The following is a 21,712-nucleotide window of genomic DNA, read 5'->3' on the forward strand; positions in this document are numbered from 1 at the left end:
TTCCTCAGGGGAGCGCCCCAAGCCCAACTAAGAAGCTTCAGCTATTTCATTAACGACCTTTACCTCTGACAAGCTTGGGAAAGGGGATGTTTACTGATGATAACACTATACTTAGCACCATTTGCGAATCTTCAGACATTGCCCCACTTTATTTCTAAATGAAGAATGACCTGGAAAAGAGTCAGGCTGGGGCTGATAAACAGAAAGTAACATTTTCACCACAGCTGCACCAGGCAATAGTCAGCTCTAATAAGAGAAAATCTAACTCATACTCTTGGTATTCAATGGAATTTCTATTGCTGAATCTCCCAACACTGACAAGAAACTAAACTGGACTAGCCGTGTAATACAAAATCTTCAAGAGCAGGTCAAAGGCAAGGAATACTATGACAATTGACTCCTCCCTCCACAGTTTCTGTTCACTATTTACAAGGCATATGGCAGGAGTGTGATACATTGTACTCCACTTGCCTGGATGACCGCAGCTCCAACAGTATTAAAGAAGCTTGCCACCATCCAGCACAAAGCAGTCTGCTTAATGGCATCCCATCCACCACCTTCAACATTCATTCTCTTCACCACCAATGCATAATGGCAACAGTGTGTGCTGGCTACACGATGCACTGAGCTGACTCAACAAGTCTCATCTGACAGCACCTCCTAAACCCATGACTTGTAGATGGGAGCTCTACTACCTGCAAGTTCCCCTGCAAACCATACTACTAATACGAATACTACCAAACTAATCCTACTTTGGAACCATATCACCTTCTTCACTGTCATTGGGACAAAATCTTGGCACTCCCTTCCTAACAGTGTTTGTCCTTCACCCCCTAGGATTGCAAATGTTCAAGAAGGCAGCTCGCTACCACCTTCTCTAAGGCAGTTAGAAACGAGCAGTCAAGGCTACATGAGCCAATGATGCCTACATACCATCAATGAATCAGATCTCCCTCACCATACTGATTCCTACCAACAATGCATTCCTTTATGCTTCGCCCCACTTAAATGGCTTCCTGTGCCACGTGACCAATGCCCAAATCAGAAGTCAGTTAAGGAGTCCAATACCAAAGTTAAGAAAGAGCAATTCTGAAGAAAAATCACATTGGACTCAAAACACTAACTCTGCCTCTCTCCACAGATTCTGCAAGACTGGCTGAGTTTCTCCAGCACTTTCTGTTCCTGTTACAGATTTCCTGCATCTGCAGTACTTTACCTTTTGAAGAAGAAGAGCAAGCCTAACTTGATAATGTCAACTGGAAAAATGAACACATTGAGGTCAGGCTATTAGAAATCTCAAATCGGTTTTGTAGTCTTCTTTAGAAAAAAAAATCATACAAATATGTCAGAAAGGAGTACAGAGAAGAACCAAGTAGAACTCTGGACTAATATGCTGTGGGACAGCCATTGTCCTGTGTTGGTATGCAATCCAACCATAAAGATCTACATTCTGAAAATTGGCACAGATTTAAACTGCCTAATGCGTGATCCTTCAGAGAACTGCAGAATAAGCAGTTGCATTCCGTAGAGGCTTTATCTTGTGCAGCTGCCAAATTTTCATGGTCGGGAGAATTATTGGTTGCGGATCAGTCAGATGATTCCCCTGAATGTTCCTGTTTACAAGGTGGGCTTCATTCATGAAATCTGGATTACTGCAGTACCTCCAGAAATTGTCAGCATTGTCACTGAGTGATAGTGTAACTAGCAGCAGAGCAGGTCCTACAGAAGATTACTTCAATAAGTTTAAAGTGCTGTTCCAATGCTTTGTTGAGTTTTTTTTGTGTTTGTTCATTTTACAATCAGTGAGTAGATGATAGTTTGGTAATCCATGCTCCTATCATGAAAATGTGTTTTGTGGTTGGAGCTGTTGGTGAAAAAGATCTTTATGTGATTCTGAATGAAGTGACTGCCTGCAACTACTGAAACCCATCATAATATAAACCACAAGCAGTGGATAAGGATCTGTTGTGAGGGACTGTTCATTGGTAAACCCTGGATGAATAAGAGTTCTTGAGCGAGTCTGCTCACAATATTACTGCTTCCAATCCACAGGCAAAATGGTAGGAATTGTCTTCCATGCAATATGCTCTCCAGTGACAAGGAAGCACAAAAAAATCCTTTAATCAATCCATGGCCTAAAATCAGAAGCTAGCTAACTACTCACTTCAAACAAGATGGCAGCTGAATAGGAAGCTTTGGCTGGAGCTCATCTTTCCATCCATTTCTTTTTCTTCTTCTTTCTGTCTTTTCTGCTTTTTTTCCTTCTTTCTTCTCGGTGATGCCCTGAACTGCCAACCTCAACATGGAGTCGGACTCTCAGGCTCAGCGCGGACCCAGCGAGGCATCCTGTCGACCACCATGTGGGGGTCTTTTGGTCCGGCATGGACTGTAGTCAAGGCCTGGCGTGGACCTGAAGCATAGGTGCCAGCGTGGACTGAGTTGGAAGGACTGTTGTTCTGAATCTTTGATTACTCTATTTTTTTCCTTTATTCCAATGAGCTGTAATGCTGGACTTCTTATTTCTTTTTTTTTTCCTAAAAACTTGTACTGAAGAATCTGTACCCAAATGCTTTGTACCTAAGATAGCACTGTAAATGGTGACTTGTAAACTTTTCACTGTACTCTTTTGAGCCCATATGGCAATAAAGCTAATTCAAGTACATAAAATGGCACCTAGCGACAAAGCTAGCTACAATTGGTCTTACAGTTGGATGACTGAGAAATTACTAATTTAGCTGGACAGGATCAATGAGCCTATCTGCAAGCTTTTTCCAGCAAGAAAGCAGACAGAGACTGAGGCCCCTCGAAAGGACTGGTACATCAGTAATAGGAGCAAACAACACAGACAAGCCACTGCATTGTCGCGACAGAATAATTTTCAGTTCAAAGCCAGGAATAGCTATAGCTAGTCGTCAGTGAGCTGTCCTTGAAATTTGAAGACCATTAACAAATACACAGCTTGGACAAAAGTATCCTTCAGAAGGATTAATCCACACCTCTAAAACAAAATAGAACATCATTAGGCAGCACTTGAGAATATAATTTGTGCATCATTTCACTTATCAATATATTTAAAATTTTGCAACAGCAACAACAACAACAAAAACAAAGTTGTTGGTAAAGCTCAGCAGGTCTGGCAGCATCTGTGAGGGAAGAAACAGAGTTAATGTTTTGTGTCCGATGACCCTTCCTCAGAATCCTTCTTATTTATTAAAATTTTTGCATCAGGGTGAATGTGCTGCCCGCACAATATGGAGAAGTGTTCATGTAGCAATAATCTCATTGAAGTAATAATCCAGATACCCAAGCTGTTGCTCTGTAGGTATGGGTCCAAATCCCACCACTGTAACTGATGGAATTATAAATTCAGTTGACTGCATAGAGTCATACAGCACAGAAACAGACCCTTCATTTCAATTTGTCCATGCCAACAGATATCCTGAATTAATCTAGTCCCATTTGCATTTGGTCCATATCCTTCTAAACTCTTCCTATTCACATACACATCCAGATGCCTTTTAAATTTGTAATTGTACAAGCCTTCCCCACTTCCTCTAGCAGCTCATTCCAGACACACACTACCCTCTATGTGAAAAAGTTGCCCCTTAGGTCCCTTTTAAATCTTTCCCCTGTCACCTTAAACCTATGTCCTCTAGCTTTAGATTCCACTGCCCTGGGGGAAAGACCTTGTCTATTCACCCTCTCTATGCCCCTCATGATTTTATAACCTTCTACAAGATCACCCCTCAGCCTCCAATGCTGTAAGGAAAATAGCCCCAGCCTAGTTGGCATGGACAGGTTGGACTGAAGAGTCTATTTCCATGCTGTGCAACTCAATGACTCTATGACTCTCCTGATAGCCCTCCAACCCTAGAAACATCTTTGTAAATCTTTTCTCAACCCTTTCAAGTATAACAACATCTTCCCTACGCTAGGGAGACCAGAAGTGAATGCAGTATTCCAAAAGTGATCAAACCAACATCCTGTACAGCTGCAGTGTCTGGAAGTTAAAAACTAATCTTCATATTGGTGACCATAAAACTCTCATTGATTGTCATTAGGACCTATCTGGTTCACTAATGTCCTTCAGTGAAGGAAATCTGCTGTTTCCAACTTGTCTGGCCTACACATGGTACCAAATCCACAGCAATATTATTGACCATTAGCTGCTCTGTGATGTGGCTGATCATCCCACTTGGTTAAAGGGGAGTTAGTCATGGATAACACTCTCACCCTGTTCAAAAGTTTAAAAGTTGACTTCTTGTTCTCACACTTTTCATATCAACTTCCTATTAATTGTTTCCTCTGTTCTCATTTAACATGTGTTAGCCTCTGTAAAGTTGTTTCACAGAATTACATTGTCTGGTTGCTATTTGCCAAATTGTTAATAGCTTCACAAAGCATCTAAAAATTTGTAGAGTTTGTATCTGCCATTGTATTTTCAAAAGTTAAATCCTTGTCTCAAAAACCAGGTCAATTTAAAACTGTTTTCATGTTCGACCTGATTTCAGACCCAAACACCTAGGAGTAAAAGTCAAAAAGGAAATGCTCCAAACATGGGAATGGGGTTCTCCTTGCATATTATACCCATAGGAAAGAGCTTTGGTAGCATAGAGAATTTTAGCTCTGTCATTTCTAACTTTTTTTTAATCTAGTATTTGATATTATAGTAGGACTAAGTTAAGCCCAAGAGTAAAACTGACAGGAGACCCCAGGCCCGTGTTATGCTCCTCTTGCTCAATGTGGGAGCTCAAGGACCTGGCTGATGTCCCTGACTCCTACACATGCAGGAAGATTGGTAGAGTAGCAGATAGTAAAGGGGATTGTCGGAGAATGCTGCAGAATATAGATAGATTGGAGAGTTGAGCGGAGAAATGGCAGGTGGAGTTCAATCCAGGCAAATGCGAGGTGATGCATTTTGGAAGATCCAATTCAAGAATGAACGATGTGGTAAATGGAAAAGCCCTGGGGAAAATTGATGCACATAGAGATCTGAGTGTTCAGGTCCATTGTACCCTGAAGGTGGCAACACAAGTTGATAGAGTGATCAAGGAGGCATACGCATGCTTTCATTCATTGGACAGGGTACTGAGTACAAGAGTTGGCAGGTCAGGTTACAGTTGTATCGGACTTTGGTTCGACCACATTTGGAATACTGCGTACAGTTCTGGTCGCCACATTACCAAAAGGATGCAGATGCTTTGGAGAGCGTGCAAAGGAGATTCACCAGAATGTTACCTGGTATGGAGGGCGCTAGCTATGAAGTGAGTTTGAGTAGATTAGGATTATTTACATTAGAAAGACGGTGTTTGAGGGGGGACCTGATTGAGGTCTACAAAATCATGACAGGTATAGACAGGGTGGATAGCAAGAAGCTTTTTCCCAGAGTGACCATTGACAAGTTTTGATTTTACAGAATGTGCTCATTGTACAAGTTTACAGCTCTGAGTTTAGATTCATTTTAATGGTGCAATTTTACTATTACTAGGGGTCACAATTTCAAGGTGAGAGGGGAAAAGTTTAAGGGAGATATGCATGGAAAGTTTTTTATGCAGAGGATGGTGGGTATCTGGAACGCGTTACCAGCGGAGGTGGTCGAGGCGGGCACAATAGCGTCATTTAAGAGGTATCTAGACAGATACATGAATGGGCAGGGAACGGGGGATACAGATCCTTCGAAAATATGCGATAGGTTCAGATAGAGGATCTGGAAGCTTGGAGGGCCGAAGGGCCTGTTCCTGTGCTGTAATTTTCTTTGTTCTTTGTTCTTTGTTTGAACCTCCTTCTATTGGCAGAACAGTGGAATAACATTGTGGCAAATTTGAACCATTTAATCGGAGACTGAATGATATTAACTGAAGTTGAAAGTCATGTGGAGGTGGCTTATGTAGCAATTAATGTTTAAAAATACTTTTTTTTTCAAAAGCAGATGTGGTTTTGAGTAAATTGTGTAATTGTAAAGCCAGGACCATCTCAGATTTGTCAGCGAGTTGCTGTAGCCATTCTGTCCCTTCCATAGTCTTCTGAGCACACATGCACAGTCACAGTGAATGTAAGAGACATTGTCATGGTTACTCTTAACACTCAGTTTAAAGAAATAGAAAATGCTTTCCCTCTTTCAGAGAGAGAAGGGAAAGCTACCTCTTCTAATTCAAGTGATTTACTTTCATTTGAGACACCCCAACCTTCAGTTCACCTGGGCCATCTCTAGCACATCCCTCACCTTCCTGGATCTCTCAGTCTCCATCTCAGGCAACCAGCTTGTAACTGATGTCCATTTCAAGCCCACCGACTCCCACAGCTACCTAGAATACACCTCCTCCCACCCACCCTCCTGCAAAAATTCCATCCCCTATTCCCAATTCCTCCGCCTCCGCCGCATCTGCTCCCACGATAAGACATTCCACTCCCGCACATCCCAAATGTCCAAGTTCTTCAAGGACCGCAACTTTCCCCCCACGGTGATCGGGAACGCCCTTGACCGCGTCTCCCGTATTTCCCGCAACACTTCCCTCACACCCCGCCCCCGCCACAACCGCCCAAAGAGGATCCCCCTCGTTCTCACACACCACCCCACCAACGTCCGGATACAACGCATCATCCTCCGACACTTCCGCCATCTACAATCCGACCCCACCACCCAAGACATTTTTCCATCCCCACTCCTGTCTGCTTTCCGGAGAGACCACTCTCTCCGTGACTCCCTTGTTCGCTCCACACTGCCCTCCAACCCCACCACACCCGGCACCTTCCCCTGCAACCGCAGGAAATGCTACACTTGCCCCCACATCTCCTCCCTCACCCCTATCCCAGGCCCCAAGATGACATTCCACATTAAGCAGAGGTTCACCTGCACATCTGCCAATGTGGTATACTGCATCCACTGTACCCGGTGTGGCTTCCTCTACATTGGGGAAACCAAGCGAAGGCTTGGGGACCGCTTTGCAGAACACCTCCGCTCGGTTCGCAACAAACAACTGCACCTCCCAGTCGCAAACCATTTCCACTCCCCCTCCCATTCTTTAGATGACATGTCCATCATGGGCCTCCTGCAGTGCCACAATGATGCCACCCGAAGGTTGCAGGAACAGCAACTCATATTCCGCTTGGGAACCCTGCAGCCTAATGGTATCAATGTGGACTTCACCAGCTTCAAAATCTCCCCCTCTCCCACCGCATCCCTAAACCAGCCCAGTTCGTCCCCTCCCCCCACTGCACCACACAATCAGCCCAGCTCTTCCCCTCCACCCACTGCATCCCAAAACCAGTCCAACCTGTCTCTGCCTCCCTAACCTGTTCTTCCTCTCACCCATCCCTTCCTCCCACCCCAAGCCGCACCCCCATCTCCTACTTACTAACCTCATCCCACCTCCTTGACCTGTCCGTCTTCCCTGGACTGACCTATCCCCTCCCTACCTCCCCACCTATACTCTCTCCACCTATCTTCTTTTCTCTCCATCTTCAGTCCGCCTCCCCCTCTCTCCCTATTTATTCCAGAACCCTCACCCCATCCCCCTATCTGATGAGGGGTCTAGGCCCGAAACGTCAGCTTTTGTGCTCCTGAGATGCTGCTTGGCCTGCTGTGTTCATCCAGCCTCACTTTTTGTTATCTTGGATTTACTTTCATTTGTCAGTGTCAAGTCATTGCTGCATTTCCTCCTTTGTCCTGCAGGTGACAAGTACGAGGTTCATACAGGAACAGAAGGCACTCCAAGTGTTGTCGTTCATATCTGTGAGAGTGAAAATGAAGATGAAGGTGCAGTTAAACTGCCAAAACAAAAAATAGTTCAAACAAAACGACCAGATAATGCACCAACAGTGAACAAATGAAGCTTCTGTCTACTTGCCTCCTGTGACCATATCATTTACTGCAGCAACAATTTACTGGCTGTTTTTTTCTTCTTCTTGAGGACTGTTTATCCATCGTTATATGAAAAATGTAGTAATTTAGGTGATTTCCTAATAAAATAACAACTGTAAGGATATTTTTGTGGTTTTGAAGCTTTATTCTGTGTTTCCCCAGTTTGTTCAGACCTCATCGGGCACAAAATAATGTTGGCTGACCGTGGAATGAAATAGCAGGATTGCTTTCCTCTCCTCTAAAAGCTTCAAATCCATAAAATTGTTATGCAGCTTCAGTATTCGATCAAAGCTTTATTTCAGCCCTTTTCAGATGTGTGAAATGTAAATGTCGCTATTGTCTCTTTTGCAATGTTGTGTTATGTGTTATCTGTCTTGAATGTTCTGAACAAATATTGATCATAAGGAAGCAATACAAAAACTGTTTGCATCCATAATCGTGCAATACTTCAAGCAGATTATTATCTAATTAGAGAAAGCGACCAAACTGTTTTGAAGCTTTCTTCAATCCCTCCCCATATTTCCCCAGACACCCTCCATTTCCTTCCCTAGGAACAGTGGTAAGGTGAAATAGTGAAGCAGTTAAGCAGCTCACATTTGCAACTGAAAATAATTCCAGATTATGCAGTTTGTGCTTGATATCTTTTTGTCTTATTTGTATAAAATCAATTCACTGGCTGAAACAAAACTGATGAATCTGGAAAGGCATGAGGTACGTCATGCTTGCATCTTCAGAGAGGGTCGTCATTGTTTTGAAACTTAGTTTGGAGTTTGAACCAATTTAGTGCCACTCACTGAACAAGGGCAGACCAATGAATCATGTTTGATAACCCATAAAGCTTTAAGTCAAGTACTTTGGTGTGATGTGGCATCTCTTGGCAAAATCCAACTTTTTCTGCTGTTCTCCAATTTGACTTGATTTGCTCCCTGAGTACTGCAATTTTTCTTCAGTTTCTCGAGCTAATGAGCAGATCTAGGTGATAAGTTAATTGCCAAACAAAACATATGCTCTAGCAATGTTTTAAATAAAGAGAAGCATGTATTTGTGGATTAGTTTCTGCTCAATTAACATCAATTACCTCCAATAGTTGCAGTAAAAATGAATTATACATTGAGTTAAGTAGCAACAATACACAACAAATTAAATTGGAAAAGCACATTAAGTAGTTTTTAAAAATTGGAATTAGATAAAGTTTGTGTTGAGCAATTATGAATTAAGTATAGACTTGAGGATATTAGCTTAAAAGTCCAAACTCAAGACAATTTACTAAGTAGGCAATCTGTGAATTTCGAGATCAAAATGTTTTGATTTAAAATTAGAATATAAAAAGTGATTATTCTATATTCTGACTGAATATTTGTGTAGCTGTAATATTAGAATTTGTACAAATGCAGGTTCTGTTGTCATAGCAAACAAAATTTGTGCAGACTACTTTTGACTGAATTTAGCTTTTGGCTTGAGTTAGATGTACAGTTAATGCCTTAAATCTAATTGCTATAGCAATTTTTGTTATCATTCTGATTGTGGTTCAAAGTGGTTGCATTCAACAGACAATAATTCTTGTACTACATCAATAATGACCAAACCTGCAAGTGTAGAATTTTAAACTGATTTTGTGAATTTTAAAATCACTGTTAAAGCGTTTGGTTTTGACTCTGATATTGATTGAATATTTAAACTGCGCAGATAGCCAGTTTGCAAAACCCTATAGTGGTAGATATTTCTATATTAACTTGCTCAAATGAGCTATACGACGCCACTAGAGCAGGAGGGAGTTGAATCTTGGCCTTCTGGCTCCATTCTACCAATTCTAATATTCTACACGAATTCCAGTCCCCACCTCCCTCTCAGGTTATATTGTAAGATGTTCCATGCCAGATCCATCAGGACATATAAAGTAGCCTCCCGTTTTCTCAGAATGCCCTGATTTGTTGAGTCCAATGTTCATTTCCAGCTTTTCATGGGAATCTCCCGTCCAAAGATTTCAATCTCATGACTCTAATTAGTGATGGGTTCCTGGCAGAAGAGCAACATTTTATTCTCAACTAGATTTGTTTTCTATGTCCTCTCATCAGTAGGGAGTCTTTAAGCAGAACATTCATCACAAGACGACCTCATTGGTTTGAACTGAATTGGATGATCAGGGCAGGACAGCAGCAGCAAAGAAAATGCTGATGTAGCAGAAGAACTTAAAGATAATGCACATTGGAGGATTAACCTTTTTCTGTTTGAGGAAAAATATTTACTACTTTAATGACCACATCATCGCAACTGTAATTGTGTGTGGACTGTTTGCTCGGTTGTGTGACAGAAAGTGCAGAGGAGGGCAGTAATTTTCCCTGGAAAGAGAACATTGTAGTAGCTGAATTCATCATCACTATTCATTGTGCTCGCCCCCATACCACACCCCCTGCTCCCCAAAAAGATTCTTGATTAAAAAGCTTATTAATAACTCCAATTTTGTGAACAAAATGTATGATAATTACTTTTCTGAGGAAGGGTCACTGAACCCAAAACATTAACTCTGATTTTTCTCAATAGATGTTGCCAGACCTGGTCAGCCTTTCCAGCAATTTCTGTTCTTGTTTCTGATTTACAGCATGCACAGCTCTTTTTGTTTTTCTTAATATAATTACTCTCACCTAAAATTATTTTAGGAAAATGCAAGTGTTTTACGGAATAAAAAATAATCTGTGTTTCAGTCTCTCGAAGAAAACGTAATTTTTCAGCGCCAGGCGATCAATGGTTACATAAAGTGTTTACTGTCTGGTATTCATCGAAATAGATTGACATTAAAATTGCAATATTGCAGGGAAAAGTGTAAATTCAGGATAGAATTTAATGTAGGTGACAGGAGGTCTCACCCACCAGCTGGAAAATGAATGACAGCACCACATTATCTCTTTTTAGGAAGGCCTGCTGCACTGTTCCTTGATCCCAGGTACACTGTGAGCTAATCAGAAGTTGTCAACACTTCATTTCTCAGCCACACCGCTCTGGAACTATGGCTGTTGCCAGTAATGCACCCAGGATCAGCCAGGGACCTAGGCCAGAGGTAAACAATGCCAGGAGGAGAATCACAAGAAGAAGTGGAAGGTGATCAGTTAGCAAGAGCAGGAGGTTGGCCCTTAATTTCCACCCCTCCGTCCTGATGTTAGGTCCCACAATCAGTCTGCCTTTTTTGGGCTTCCCACATGACAAGTGTCCCACTTCCATTAATGAATACCAGGGTGAGGCTCTGAAGTGGGCATTGATTGCCTACTTAAAGGTCTCACTCGGCAGTTTAACAGACATTTGCCATGCGCCTTCTGCAGTGAACATAATTAGAGCAATGAGTGAAAGGTGGTTCAGCCCCCATCCACCACCATTTGTCACTTAGTGAAAGAAATCTGCCATCCTAACTTGGTCTGACCATCATGTGACTCCAGACCCATTGCAACTGCCTCCAGGCAATTAGGGATAGGCAATAAATGCTGGCCCACCCAGCAATGCCCATTTTTCATTAACAAATTTAAAATAAGTTTCAAAAAAACTATGCCTACTGCCTAATCAAACAACCAGTGACCAAACTCACCATGGAAGCCACATTAAATTCCATCCAAAAGAATTGCTATGTAAACAAATAAATATCTGAACAAAATGAGCAGCAAACTTCAAACAGTTTAAACAATGCATGTACTTCTCAATGTACCTTGGTCATTACTGACCAACTGTCAGAACGATGTTGGTGCTGTTTTGGCTGGCTACCAGAAGGTGTGTCAGAGCACCTTGGAGTGATACAGACATGTCCTTTATTCCCCCAAAAAACCAAGCAAAGATCAACTCTGGATGAATATAGGCAGCAAATGACCTGCAATGCATTGTGCTATTGATTTCTCATAAATTTCCAAAATGCTTAATTTTAATGGCATTACAACCTTAGATGAGCATTGATTTATCACTGAAACTAGAAAACAGAGCTCTTTAAATCAAAATGTAGGAAATAATTGGCAACTAAAAATATTTTATGTTATTAATTATGAAAAAATGTACTCTTGTATTTTGTTTTTGTCCTCCAGTTATTCCAACAAGACTACATCTGTTTGTTTGAATGTATATGACAATAAGATGTAGGAGCAGAGTTCGATTATTTCACCCATCGAGCGTGTTTGACCATTTGTTCATGGCTGATAACTGTTTCTCAACACCATTCTCCTACCCTTCTCCACATAAGCTTTAATCCCCAATGTGACAATGTATCCAGAGCTGTGCTAGGAATCATACAGAGTGATGCAGGGTGGAACTTATCTCCTTTTACAGGCATGACAGTGCTAGACATCTTTACAGTGAATAACTGCACACAATCCTTTAAACATTTTCTTCATCAAAGTAACTTTACGTATAAATAAAATAATCTTCAGTCTATTTTCCATCCATGTCCAAGGGTCTGTTCATTTGATGATATCTGGCTAAGTCTGCAAGTGAGGATTTCCACATATCACACAACTCTGAGATCGTGTGGCTGAGTATTCAAATGAAGAAATGGCTGAATGTATAAAAGATAAAGGTAAAGTTGCCATAGTCCTACCAAATCATAGGCTTCTCTGCCATTAGAGAGAGGATTGGTGGTGATTTAACCCAAGGGTCACTGTGCCTCAGGTGAAGGGAAGAGGTTAAGAAGGAGAATCCTTCACAGTGTGGGAATGGAACCCATGTTGTTGGCAGCACTCTGCATTCCATCCAACTGAGCTACCCCAAAGCCCAAATATTTCTACACACATTTATTTGTGCTTATCAGGCAACAGCAAAATTGATTAGTTTCTTTTTAAACAAGCTGGCAACTTTCAGAATAATGCTACTTTGGATATAATTCTACTGTTTATAAGTCCATGTAATTCACTGGGTTCTTGGAAGACCAACATAGCATTATTTACTTTTGTCCCAAAAGTGACAGTAGAACTCTTTAAAGTACTGCTGTAAAAGCATGATTGTCTGATATCTGAGATAATGGGAACTGCAGATGCTGGAGAATTCTAAGATAAAATATGAGGCTGGATGAACACAGCAGGCCAAGCAGCATCTCAGAAGCACAAAACCCGACGCTTCAGGCCCAGACCCTTCATCTCTGATGAAGGGTCTGCGCCCGAAGCGTCGGCTTTTGTGCTCCCGAGATGCTGCTTGGCTTGCTGTGTTCATCCAGCCTCACATTTTATCTTGTCTGATATCTCTTCAGTTATGTTCACATGGGGATGACAGGAGGAGGAGAATGTAAGTCAGTTAATGTTGGGAACAAAACTGGGGGAGAGGGGAAATACATTCTGAAAATTTAAACAATATTCCAGAATGAGCATCCAATACAAAAAAACAATAATGTGTATTGATACACTGTCGTCTACTGTTTCAAATGTATTAATTTGTTTAAATAAACTCGCATTTGTGTAATCGTAGCCCTGTTCTGAGGAGGAACCAAAAATCTTTGGCTACATGGTAGTAAAACTAACTTACGATATTCCTCTAAATGACTCAAGTCTTTTAAATTATTTCTCGTCCATTTTCAAATAATTTTGTAATATTAGACTGGCTTGGAATCTCGTGAACCAGATCATGTCTGATCCTCAGCCTCAATTTTAGTTCTGGCCCAAAATGTTACAATCTTGGGGTCAACATTCTTCCTGAAGTGTTGGGATGAAGTTATAGTACAGAGTAATGAAGAAAGCAATTGTACAAAATGTGAAGGAGGAAGAAAATGAAAACAATGTCATTCATTTCAGCATCCCAAATTAAGAGCCAGTCTCATTTGTTCCCAGACTTCTCTGATATAACCAGTGTTAACCGATTTGCATTTTCAAAATATTAGCTCAGATGAAATATGTTATGGGTTCACTGATACACATTATAGTGAACAAATTTTGACATCTCTGAGCAACACCAGACCATATGTTAAGGATGATACAAACTGAATAGGTTTTAAAATATAATGGCTGGGCAAGCATTGCAGTGTGAATCACCAATCCCAAATCCTGTTCTAGCTTGAAATACAACATTTAAATTCCATTACTTAATCACTTAAATGCATGGTGTGACATAATTGTTGAGCAGCAAGTATATAACAACAATTGTACATTTTATTTTTTACCAACCATGTTTAGGAATGTCACAATTTCATAAGGTTGATAGTTACTGAACATTGTTAAAATACTTCCTGAAGCCTGGCATTGTTATAAATTGTTTGAGATAACATATTCAGGTTGTTATGATGTACCTCTGAGATAAGTAGGAGTTGAACCCTGACCTTCTGGCTTAGAGGCAGGGATACTCTCACTGCACCACAAAAGATCCTTGGTAGTGCCACCTATTGACCCAGATCAACAATAATTCTTTTCTCTGTGTGCCCCTTCTCATTGTTGTAGCAGATACATTTACAATTATGATGACTCAGCTAGTATATATCGTTGATTGTATTTGACGGATTGTTTTTTTCATTCTGATCTATCATTAGTTCTTCCTGCTTTGAGGATAGGTATGATTGATACTTTTTGTGCACTCTCTGTTGTTTCAAATAGTAATTGCCAATTAAGCCAATAGCATAGTTTACATTTTATAACGAGTTGTGTTTATCATGCATGGGTGCATGCCTGTTAAGTAAAATTAAGTGTTTGGAAGTAATCATCAGTGTGGCTAGCAAGCAATATAACAGTCTTGCTGCTGTCACAACATAAGCTCTAACTAACCACCTTGACTATCTACTAAATGAAATAGTTTACATTTCAGGAAGAAAATCTAAACAAATGAATGAAACTATCATAAATATCGCTGCAATTTCACGGCTGTATCAAGCAAAATACTGCTTACTTTTGCTTAAGTCACTTGCATAATCTTTGGAACAATCATTTATTCACTGCAGTATATTCCTGGATATATTGGTGAAAAATAACAGCAATGTATGTTTGTTATGTAATCATCTATGTTTTACCTTGGACTCTAAGAATCAATCGTGTATTCTCCAGTGTTCACAATAGCAGTAGCCATGTAACCCAATAAACAGCATACTTTTAGCTTTGTGGTTGATGGAATATGTCATGAATGGAATACAAGAATAAAAGGAAAATCACAGATAACAAAGAAGCCCTAGTATGAGTAGATAAAATAGTCATGTCTCTTCAAATTGCAATGCTCAAGAGTTCCACATCTTTCAACTTACATAGATACTGCAAATTTGCCATCACTGCTTAGAATTCCTCTTATTTACTCTAGATGATCTTTTCTTCCCCCAGTACAGCTCACACACATGACTAATAGATACTAGGTATTTCTTGTACCTTTTCAAAAATATATATGAAGTGTCCCTTGGTCACTGTTATTAGATTGCAACGGTTTTCTTTTACATGTACTGTGTATTTATTTTGATTTTAGCACAATTCTGTGTGCAATGAACAATCTTACATGAGAATCAATTCAAACCTAATTTTTCCATACACTCTACGTCCTGCTAAAAGATGATAAAATTAGGAAAAGGTGAAATAAATGATTGAGAATTATTAACAGATCAGTGGGTACAGTAGATATCTGTATTGTATTTGAACAAATAACACAGAACGCATGGGTGCAGGCCAAGAATAGCTATTGCAAACATGATTTTGAGATTGTAACACAATCATTATTGTTAAGACTTGAACCTGCCTTTTCTCATACTGGCATAAGACCTGTACTGTTGGGTATTGTGTAAAACATGGAATTGTGTAACTGGATTGGTACATTTTGGTACTGATCAATTTCTACTGCGATTCATTGCTATTTCTGTAATACTTTATCTAAGTTATGTGATCAGTAAAACAAATGTTGCTGTGATATGCCTACATGTTCCACAGTAAAGCCTGTCTTGTCAACACTGTACTGTTTGTGCACTGGTTACAAATTTCTCAACAAATAAAGCTGATCAGCATGCCGCTGTAAGCAAGTTATCAGTTGTTATCAATTTGTATTTATTATAAAATCTTTTCAATTCAACGCTGCATGTCATTGTTCAAAAGTGAAACTGTTCTTATCAAGACAAATAGTTGATGTTTGTTTGTAGTAATGCAGTTACTTGGCTTTGAAAATAGCTGTGGTAATGCCTTTCCAGGGTAATGTACTGGATATCAAATTTGTCATTCGCAGAGTTGTAACAAAAGTTTCTTAGTGAAAAATTAAATATATGACCAAAAAGGCTAAAGAGCCCAAACCAGCCATTTTGAACATCGTTCAAGTTTGACTTTAATCCAAAATGGGAAAATGTTTCTTCTCCCTGAAGTAACATGGCTAATGGCAAGAAAGTTGAGAAAATATAGCAAGAATGAAAAAAGTTGGAATCTAGATACCAAGAAAGAATGACCTGATTTTCTATTTGGCTCATTCCCAAGCCATCTCCAATTGTTCTGTCCTTCCCTGAGAAACCAGAGGGTGCAAATTTTCAACTTATAAGTCAGAACACACAGCTTGTGGCTCCTGTTCACTGATTCTTTGTCCCAGCATTCAGCTAATCGTGTCTTCAGTGCAGTGTCCCTGCATGCTGCATAGATACAATGCCCCTCCAACCATCGTCCTCACAGTCAGCATTGACAGCATCACACAAACATGCCTGCTCTCTGTCCAAATCACACCACTTCGGACCTTCAGCACTTTGTCTTGGAGCTTTCAGATGCCTAGGACATGAATGTGTCGGCCGAGTTGCTTTGCATGCAGCAAAACATATGCATCTAGATAGGATGACTCTTATAGCGCTTAGCTTGATTTCTTAGTGTTCACTCATAACATGCTGAATATCAAATCTGCCATTCCCAGAGTTGTAACAAAAGTTAAAGGAGTCATTCAAGAGGAGGAAATGACCTAATGGTATTGTTGCTGGAGTAGTAATCAATGTAGTAATGTTTCAGGCACCTGGGTTTGAATCCCACTAGACAGTTGAATTTGAGCTCAATGAAGGTTTGGAATGAAGACACTAATGTTTGGAGCTATTATTGGGGAAAGAAAAATATCTCACCTGGCACTTTTCCCTGCAACCGCAGGAAGTGCTACCCCTACACCTCTCCCCTCACCCCCATTCAAGGCCCCAAGAATACTTTCCACATCAAGCAGCTGTTCAGCTGCACATCTACTAATGTGGTATACTGCATCTGCTGTACCCATTGTGGCCTCCTCTACATAGGGGAAACCAAGCAGAGGCTTAGGGACTGCTTTGCAGAACACATACGCTCAGTTTGCACTAAACAACTGCACCTCCCAGTCGCGAACCATTTCAACTCCCCCTCCCATTCCTTAGACAACATGTCCATCCTGGGCCTCCTGCAGTGCCATAACAATGCTATCCAAAGGTTGCAGGAACAGCAACTCATACTCCACTTGGGAACCCTGCAGCCCAATGGTATCAATGTGGACTTCACAAACTTCAAAATCTCCCCTCCCCCTACCGCATCCGAAAACCAGCCCAACTCGTCCCCACCTCCCTAACCTGTCCTTCGTCCCACCTATCCCCTTCTCCCACCTCAAGCTCCACGCCCATCTCCTACCTACTAACCTCATCCCACACCCTTGACCTGTCCATCCCCCCGGATTGACTTATCTCCTCCCTAACTCACCACCTACACTCACCTTCACTGACTCCATCCCCGCCTCTTCGACCGGTCTGTCTCCTCTCCACCTATCTACTCCTCTTTCCATCTTCTATCTGCCTCCCCCTCTCTCCCTATTTATTTCAGATCCCCCTTCCCCTCACCCATTTCTGAAGAAGGGTCTTGGCCCGAACCGTCAGCCTTCTTGCTCCTCTGATGCTTCTTGGCCTGCTGTGTTCATCCAGCTCTATACCTTGTTATCTGGTTTATTAATGTTGTTTAGGGAAGGTGATAGCTATTTTTATGACTCCATGTGACCACAGATCCATGACAAAGTTCGATGTCCCGGAACTCAGGGATGCGCAATAAATGCTGAGCAAGCCATATTCACCCACGTCCCTGTAAATGAATTTAAAAATTAGCTGATTTTCAAACCCAGGTTAGCAGAAAACATGGACCAGATTTCTACACTTAACAAGGATTATGTAAACTTCACCTTCACACCAACAGGGAAAGAAACACGTGTTCTAAGAAGAGGAAACACTGGGAAAGTTAGGTTAATGGACCTTGTTTACAGGTCCTGCTGAAATGAATCTTGTGCTAATCAGAACGTTACATCTCAGCCATCCTTCTTCTGAGACTTTCATTGGCTTGTGGGAGACTTGAGGAGATTGGTTCGCACTTCTAAAAGATTTCAACTGTTGAAGGAAATATAAACTGGTTTCTTTGGGCTTTTACTGCAAAGAACAGAGAGACCTTCTGAGCTGGTGGATATCTGATAACTTCAAAACTCTGAACGAGGTAAGAATCTTCTGGCCTGAAATGTTAACTCTGCTTTCTCTCCACAGATCCTGTCAGACCTGCTGAGCTTTTCCATCAATTTCTGATCTTCTCTCTTTATTTAATCTACCTAAGACCAATCCTCTCAGATTCCTTTACTCCAAGAAGAATAGCCCTCTTAAGCCGTTCCACCTAACTCTCACACCTGGGACTGTTCTAATAAATTTCTTCTGTACTCTCCACAAAGCCTCATATCTTTAAAGTGTGGTATCCAGAACAGAACATAATCCATTGGTTGGAGCCAAATTAGAGTTTTTATGTAGAATTAGATAATTTTCTGGTTGTTACACTCTATGCATCTATTTCCAAATTCAAGTTCCAAAACATGCTTTTTAAACTGCTTTGTCAACATATCCTTCTACCTTCTGGAATCTGTACACAACTATCCCAATGTCTATGTTATTGCACTCTTTCTAAAATCACATGATTTAGCTTGCCTGACATCATTCTTCCTATCAAAATGAAGCACTTCAAAATTTCTTTGCATTGAATTCCATCTGCCACTTCCATTAACAAATAAAACAGTGAGAAGGAAAGCCTCCCAGGGTGAAATGAACACATGAATTAGAAGCAGAATTGTCCATTCAGCCCTTCAGGCTTACTACACCATTTATTAAGAACATGGCTGACCGGTTTGTGTTTCAAATTCCACTTTGATTCCCTTGCAAGAGCAAGAATGTATCCACTTCCCCTTGAAGCATATTCAGTACCCACCCCCCATCTACCTGTGAGTGAGATTGAGAGATTCCAAAGTTGCTCAGCCCTCTGCGAAAACAAATTCTCCTCAGTGCTTTCCTGAATGGACAACCACTAGTTTTAAAGTAGTGGTGGACTCATCCACAGGAGAAAAGATCCTATCCTCTCCACTTTAGCAAGAACATTCAGGATCATATGTACTATTCACCTTATCAACACCATTCAGGGTCTTATATAATTCAATTCAATCATTCCTCATTTGTCTAAAACCTAACAACAAAAATGTCCAGTCTATCTAACTTGCCTTATAAGACAGAAATTGCTGGAAAAACTCAGGAGGTCTGGTAGCATCTGTGGAGAGGAAAGCAGAATTAATGCTTTGGGTCTAGTGACCCTTCTTCGGAACTGATTGTAGCCAGGAAGAGGTTGGTATATATGCTGAAGATGGGGGAGGGCCAGGGGTGGATTAAATGACAAATGGTAATGGGGTCCAGAGAGAGAGAAAAACACTACATAAAAACTGAAAGAACTGCACATGCTATAAATTAGAGACCTAGAAGAAAAATCAGAATTAAGAATCAATTGTAGGTCATTTGATTCATTAGCCTCATCCACAGGCTACAGCAATCAAACTGTTCGAAGATCTGTGAACAGACTAGCCTAATCAAACTCTGTACATTTTACTGTTGGAAAACTAATACTTGAGCAAGTTTCTGAGATATAAACTCTGATTTTTCTTCATAGAAGCTGCCAGACCTGCTCAGCTTTTCCAGCAACGTCTGTTGTTGTATGTGAGAGAGAAAAGCAGCTGGGCAGACAAAAGAAGGGATAAAGGTCAGCCTGGGGGAGTGAGCAGCTACTAATGGGGACTTTTAATGGCATGATGGCCATCAGGTTAAGTCACCAAGAGTTGTCTCTTTCAAATGATTTAAACCCTTGGGTTCAGTAGGGCTATGGCAAAGCTACTTAACCTAATACCGTGCAATCAGTATATTCGTGGTCTTTTTCAAAAAATCTTCTTTAAAATTTACCATCTATGCTTCATCTGTGATGTTTCGATTTAGTTGCTGTATATCTTATTTATTTCAGATTACTGTAGAACTACTTTTAAATTCAAACAGTTTATTTTCACAACATAAACCATCTTAAAATTTTACAAGATAACAAAATGTGAAGCTGGATGAACACAGCAGGCCAAGCAGCATCAGAGGAGCACAAAAGCTGGCGTTTCGGGCCTAGACCCTTCTCTAGACCCGTAAGGTCAACTTTTGTGCTCCTAAGATGCTGCTTGGCCTGCTGTGTTCATCCAGCTTCACACTTTGTTATCTTGGATTCTCCAAAATCTGCAGTTCCCATTATCTCTGATTAAAATTTTACAAAACTTGCAACGCTCATGTATTCATAGCAGGAACATCATGTCCAATCTCTCTAGAAATTTGTTTAAGAGTCAAGCATAAACCATTTGACTCATTAGCCTCATCTACAAGTTAAAGCACTGTACAAAGATCTGTGACCAGAGTAGCCTAATCAAACACTGCACATCTTACGGTTGGAAGATTAATACTCGAGCAAGTTACTCAGGCAGCACGGTGGCTCAGTGATGGGTGGCATGGTAGCTCAGTGGTTAGCCCTGCTGCCTCGGGTGACTGCGTGGAGTTTGCACATTCTCCCCATGTCTGCATTGGTTTCCTCTGGGCGCTCTGGTTTCCTCCCACAGTCCAAAGATGTGCTAGGTGGACTGGCTTGCTAAATTGCCCGTAGAGCCCAGGAATGTTTAGGTTGGGTGGGTTAGGCTTGGAAAATGCAAGAATAGTGGAGTGGGTCTGGCTGGGATGCTCTTCGGAGGAGCGCTGTGGATTTGTTGGGCCAAATGTCCTGTTTCCATGCTGTAGGGATTCTATGAAGTTTCTGATATATAAATCAAATGACTATTCTAGCTGTATGTTGACCATATATGTCAACGAAAAATTCATTAATTAGGGTAACAATTACTCACACTCCTGACATGGAAATTATCACCGTTCCCTCACTGTCATTGAGCCACAACCTTGCATCTCCCTCTGTGGTTGCTGAGTGTACCTGCACCAAATGGACAGCAGTGGATAAAGAAGGTATCTCACCACCACCGCCTTCTGAAGAACAATAAATGCTGGCCTAGTCAATGTGCCCAAATTTCCTGAGCTCATTCAAAACAATTGTTGCTGTTTTTCTTAGTTCCCTCAAATTCCGTTGGAAATGCCATTTTTACCACCATCTGATTGGCGCTGCAAAGCCTAATCAAAATTAAAGCCTGAAACGAATGATTATATTAATATTGCTGTTTATTGCTGGTGAGTGAAAAATTAAATCAATGGAATAGCCAGTTGAAATTTCAATGCAAAAATATTACCAAAGGAAATAAATTTTGTTGATTGTGTCCAATACATTATATCAATGTTGTATTAGGATCACTGTTATGGATTATTATATCAATATTCTGCTAAAACTCATTTTTTAAAAAATTAATTACAAAGAATGGCAATCATAAATTGCAAGTAAAGTTGTTCATTTTAATAACTGCATAGTGAAATATATGCCCAAACAGGTTTCTTGTTTTGAATTCTGTAGTGCAATTATATTTCATCATGAATGGTGCTGTTCTTCATTTATTTTACCTTGCATTCCACTCTTGGTGAAAATGCCTAATGATTTATCAATTGTTGCAACACCTCAGCTGCAATGTCAAAGTGACCTCATATATTTACAACTA

The 21,712-nt window shown here is 40.7% G+C and overlaps 1 protein-coding gene across 3 annotated transcripts in view; it reads left to right on the forward strand.

Moving 5' to 3' along the window:
* The window catches only part of LOC125465121 (calcipressin-3-like), a 143,105-nt gene extending 130,200 nt beyond the window's left edge, over nt 1–12,905 (forward strand). For 2 of the 3 annotated variants that reach the window (XM_048558269.2, XM_048558271.2), the window contains one exon: nt 7,673–12,905. In XM_048558269.2, the coding sequence (XP_048414226.1) occupies nt 7,673–7,830 (158 nt within the window). In that variant the 3' untranslated portion in view covers nt 7,831–12,905. Of the gene's footprint in view, nt 1–1,141; nt 1,279–7,672 lie in introns of all 3 variants that reach the window. The other variant, XM_048558270.1, reaches the window with a different exon arrangement.
* The last annotated feature ends 8,807 nt before the right edge of the window (nt 12,906–21,712 follow it).

This window comes from Stegostoma tigrinum, chromosome 24 (assembly GCF_030684315.1).
Source record: "Stegostoma tigrinum isolate sSteTig4 chromosome 24, sSteTig4.hap1, whole genome shotgun sequence".
NCBI classification, from domain to species: domain Eukaryota; kingdom Metazoa; phylum Chordata; class Chondrichthyes; order Orectolobiformes; family Stegostomatidae; genus Stegostoma; species Stegostoma tigrinum.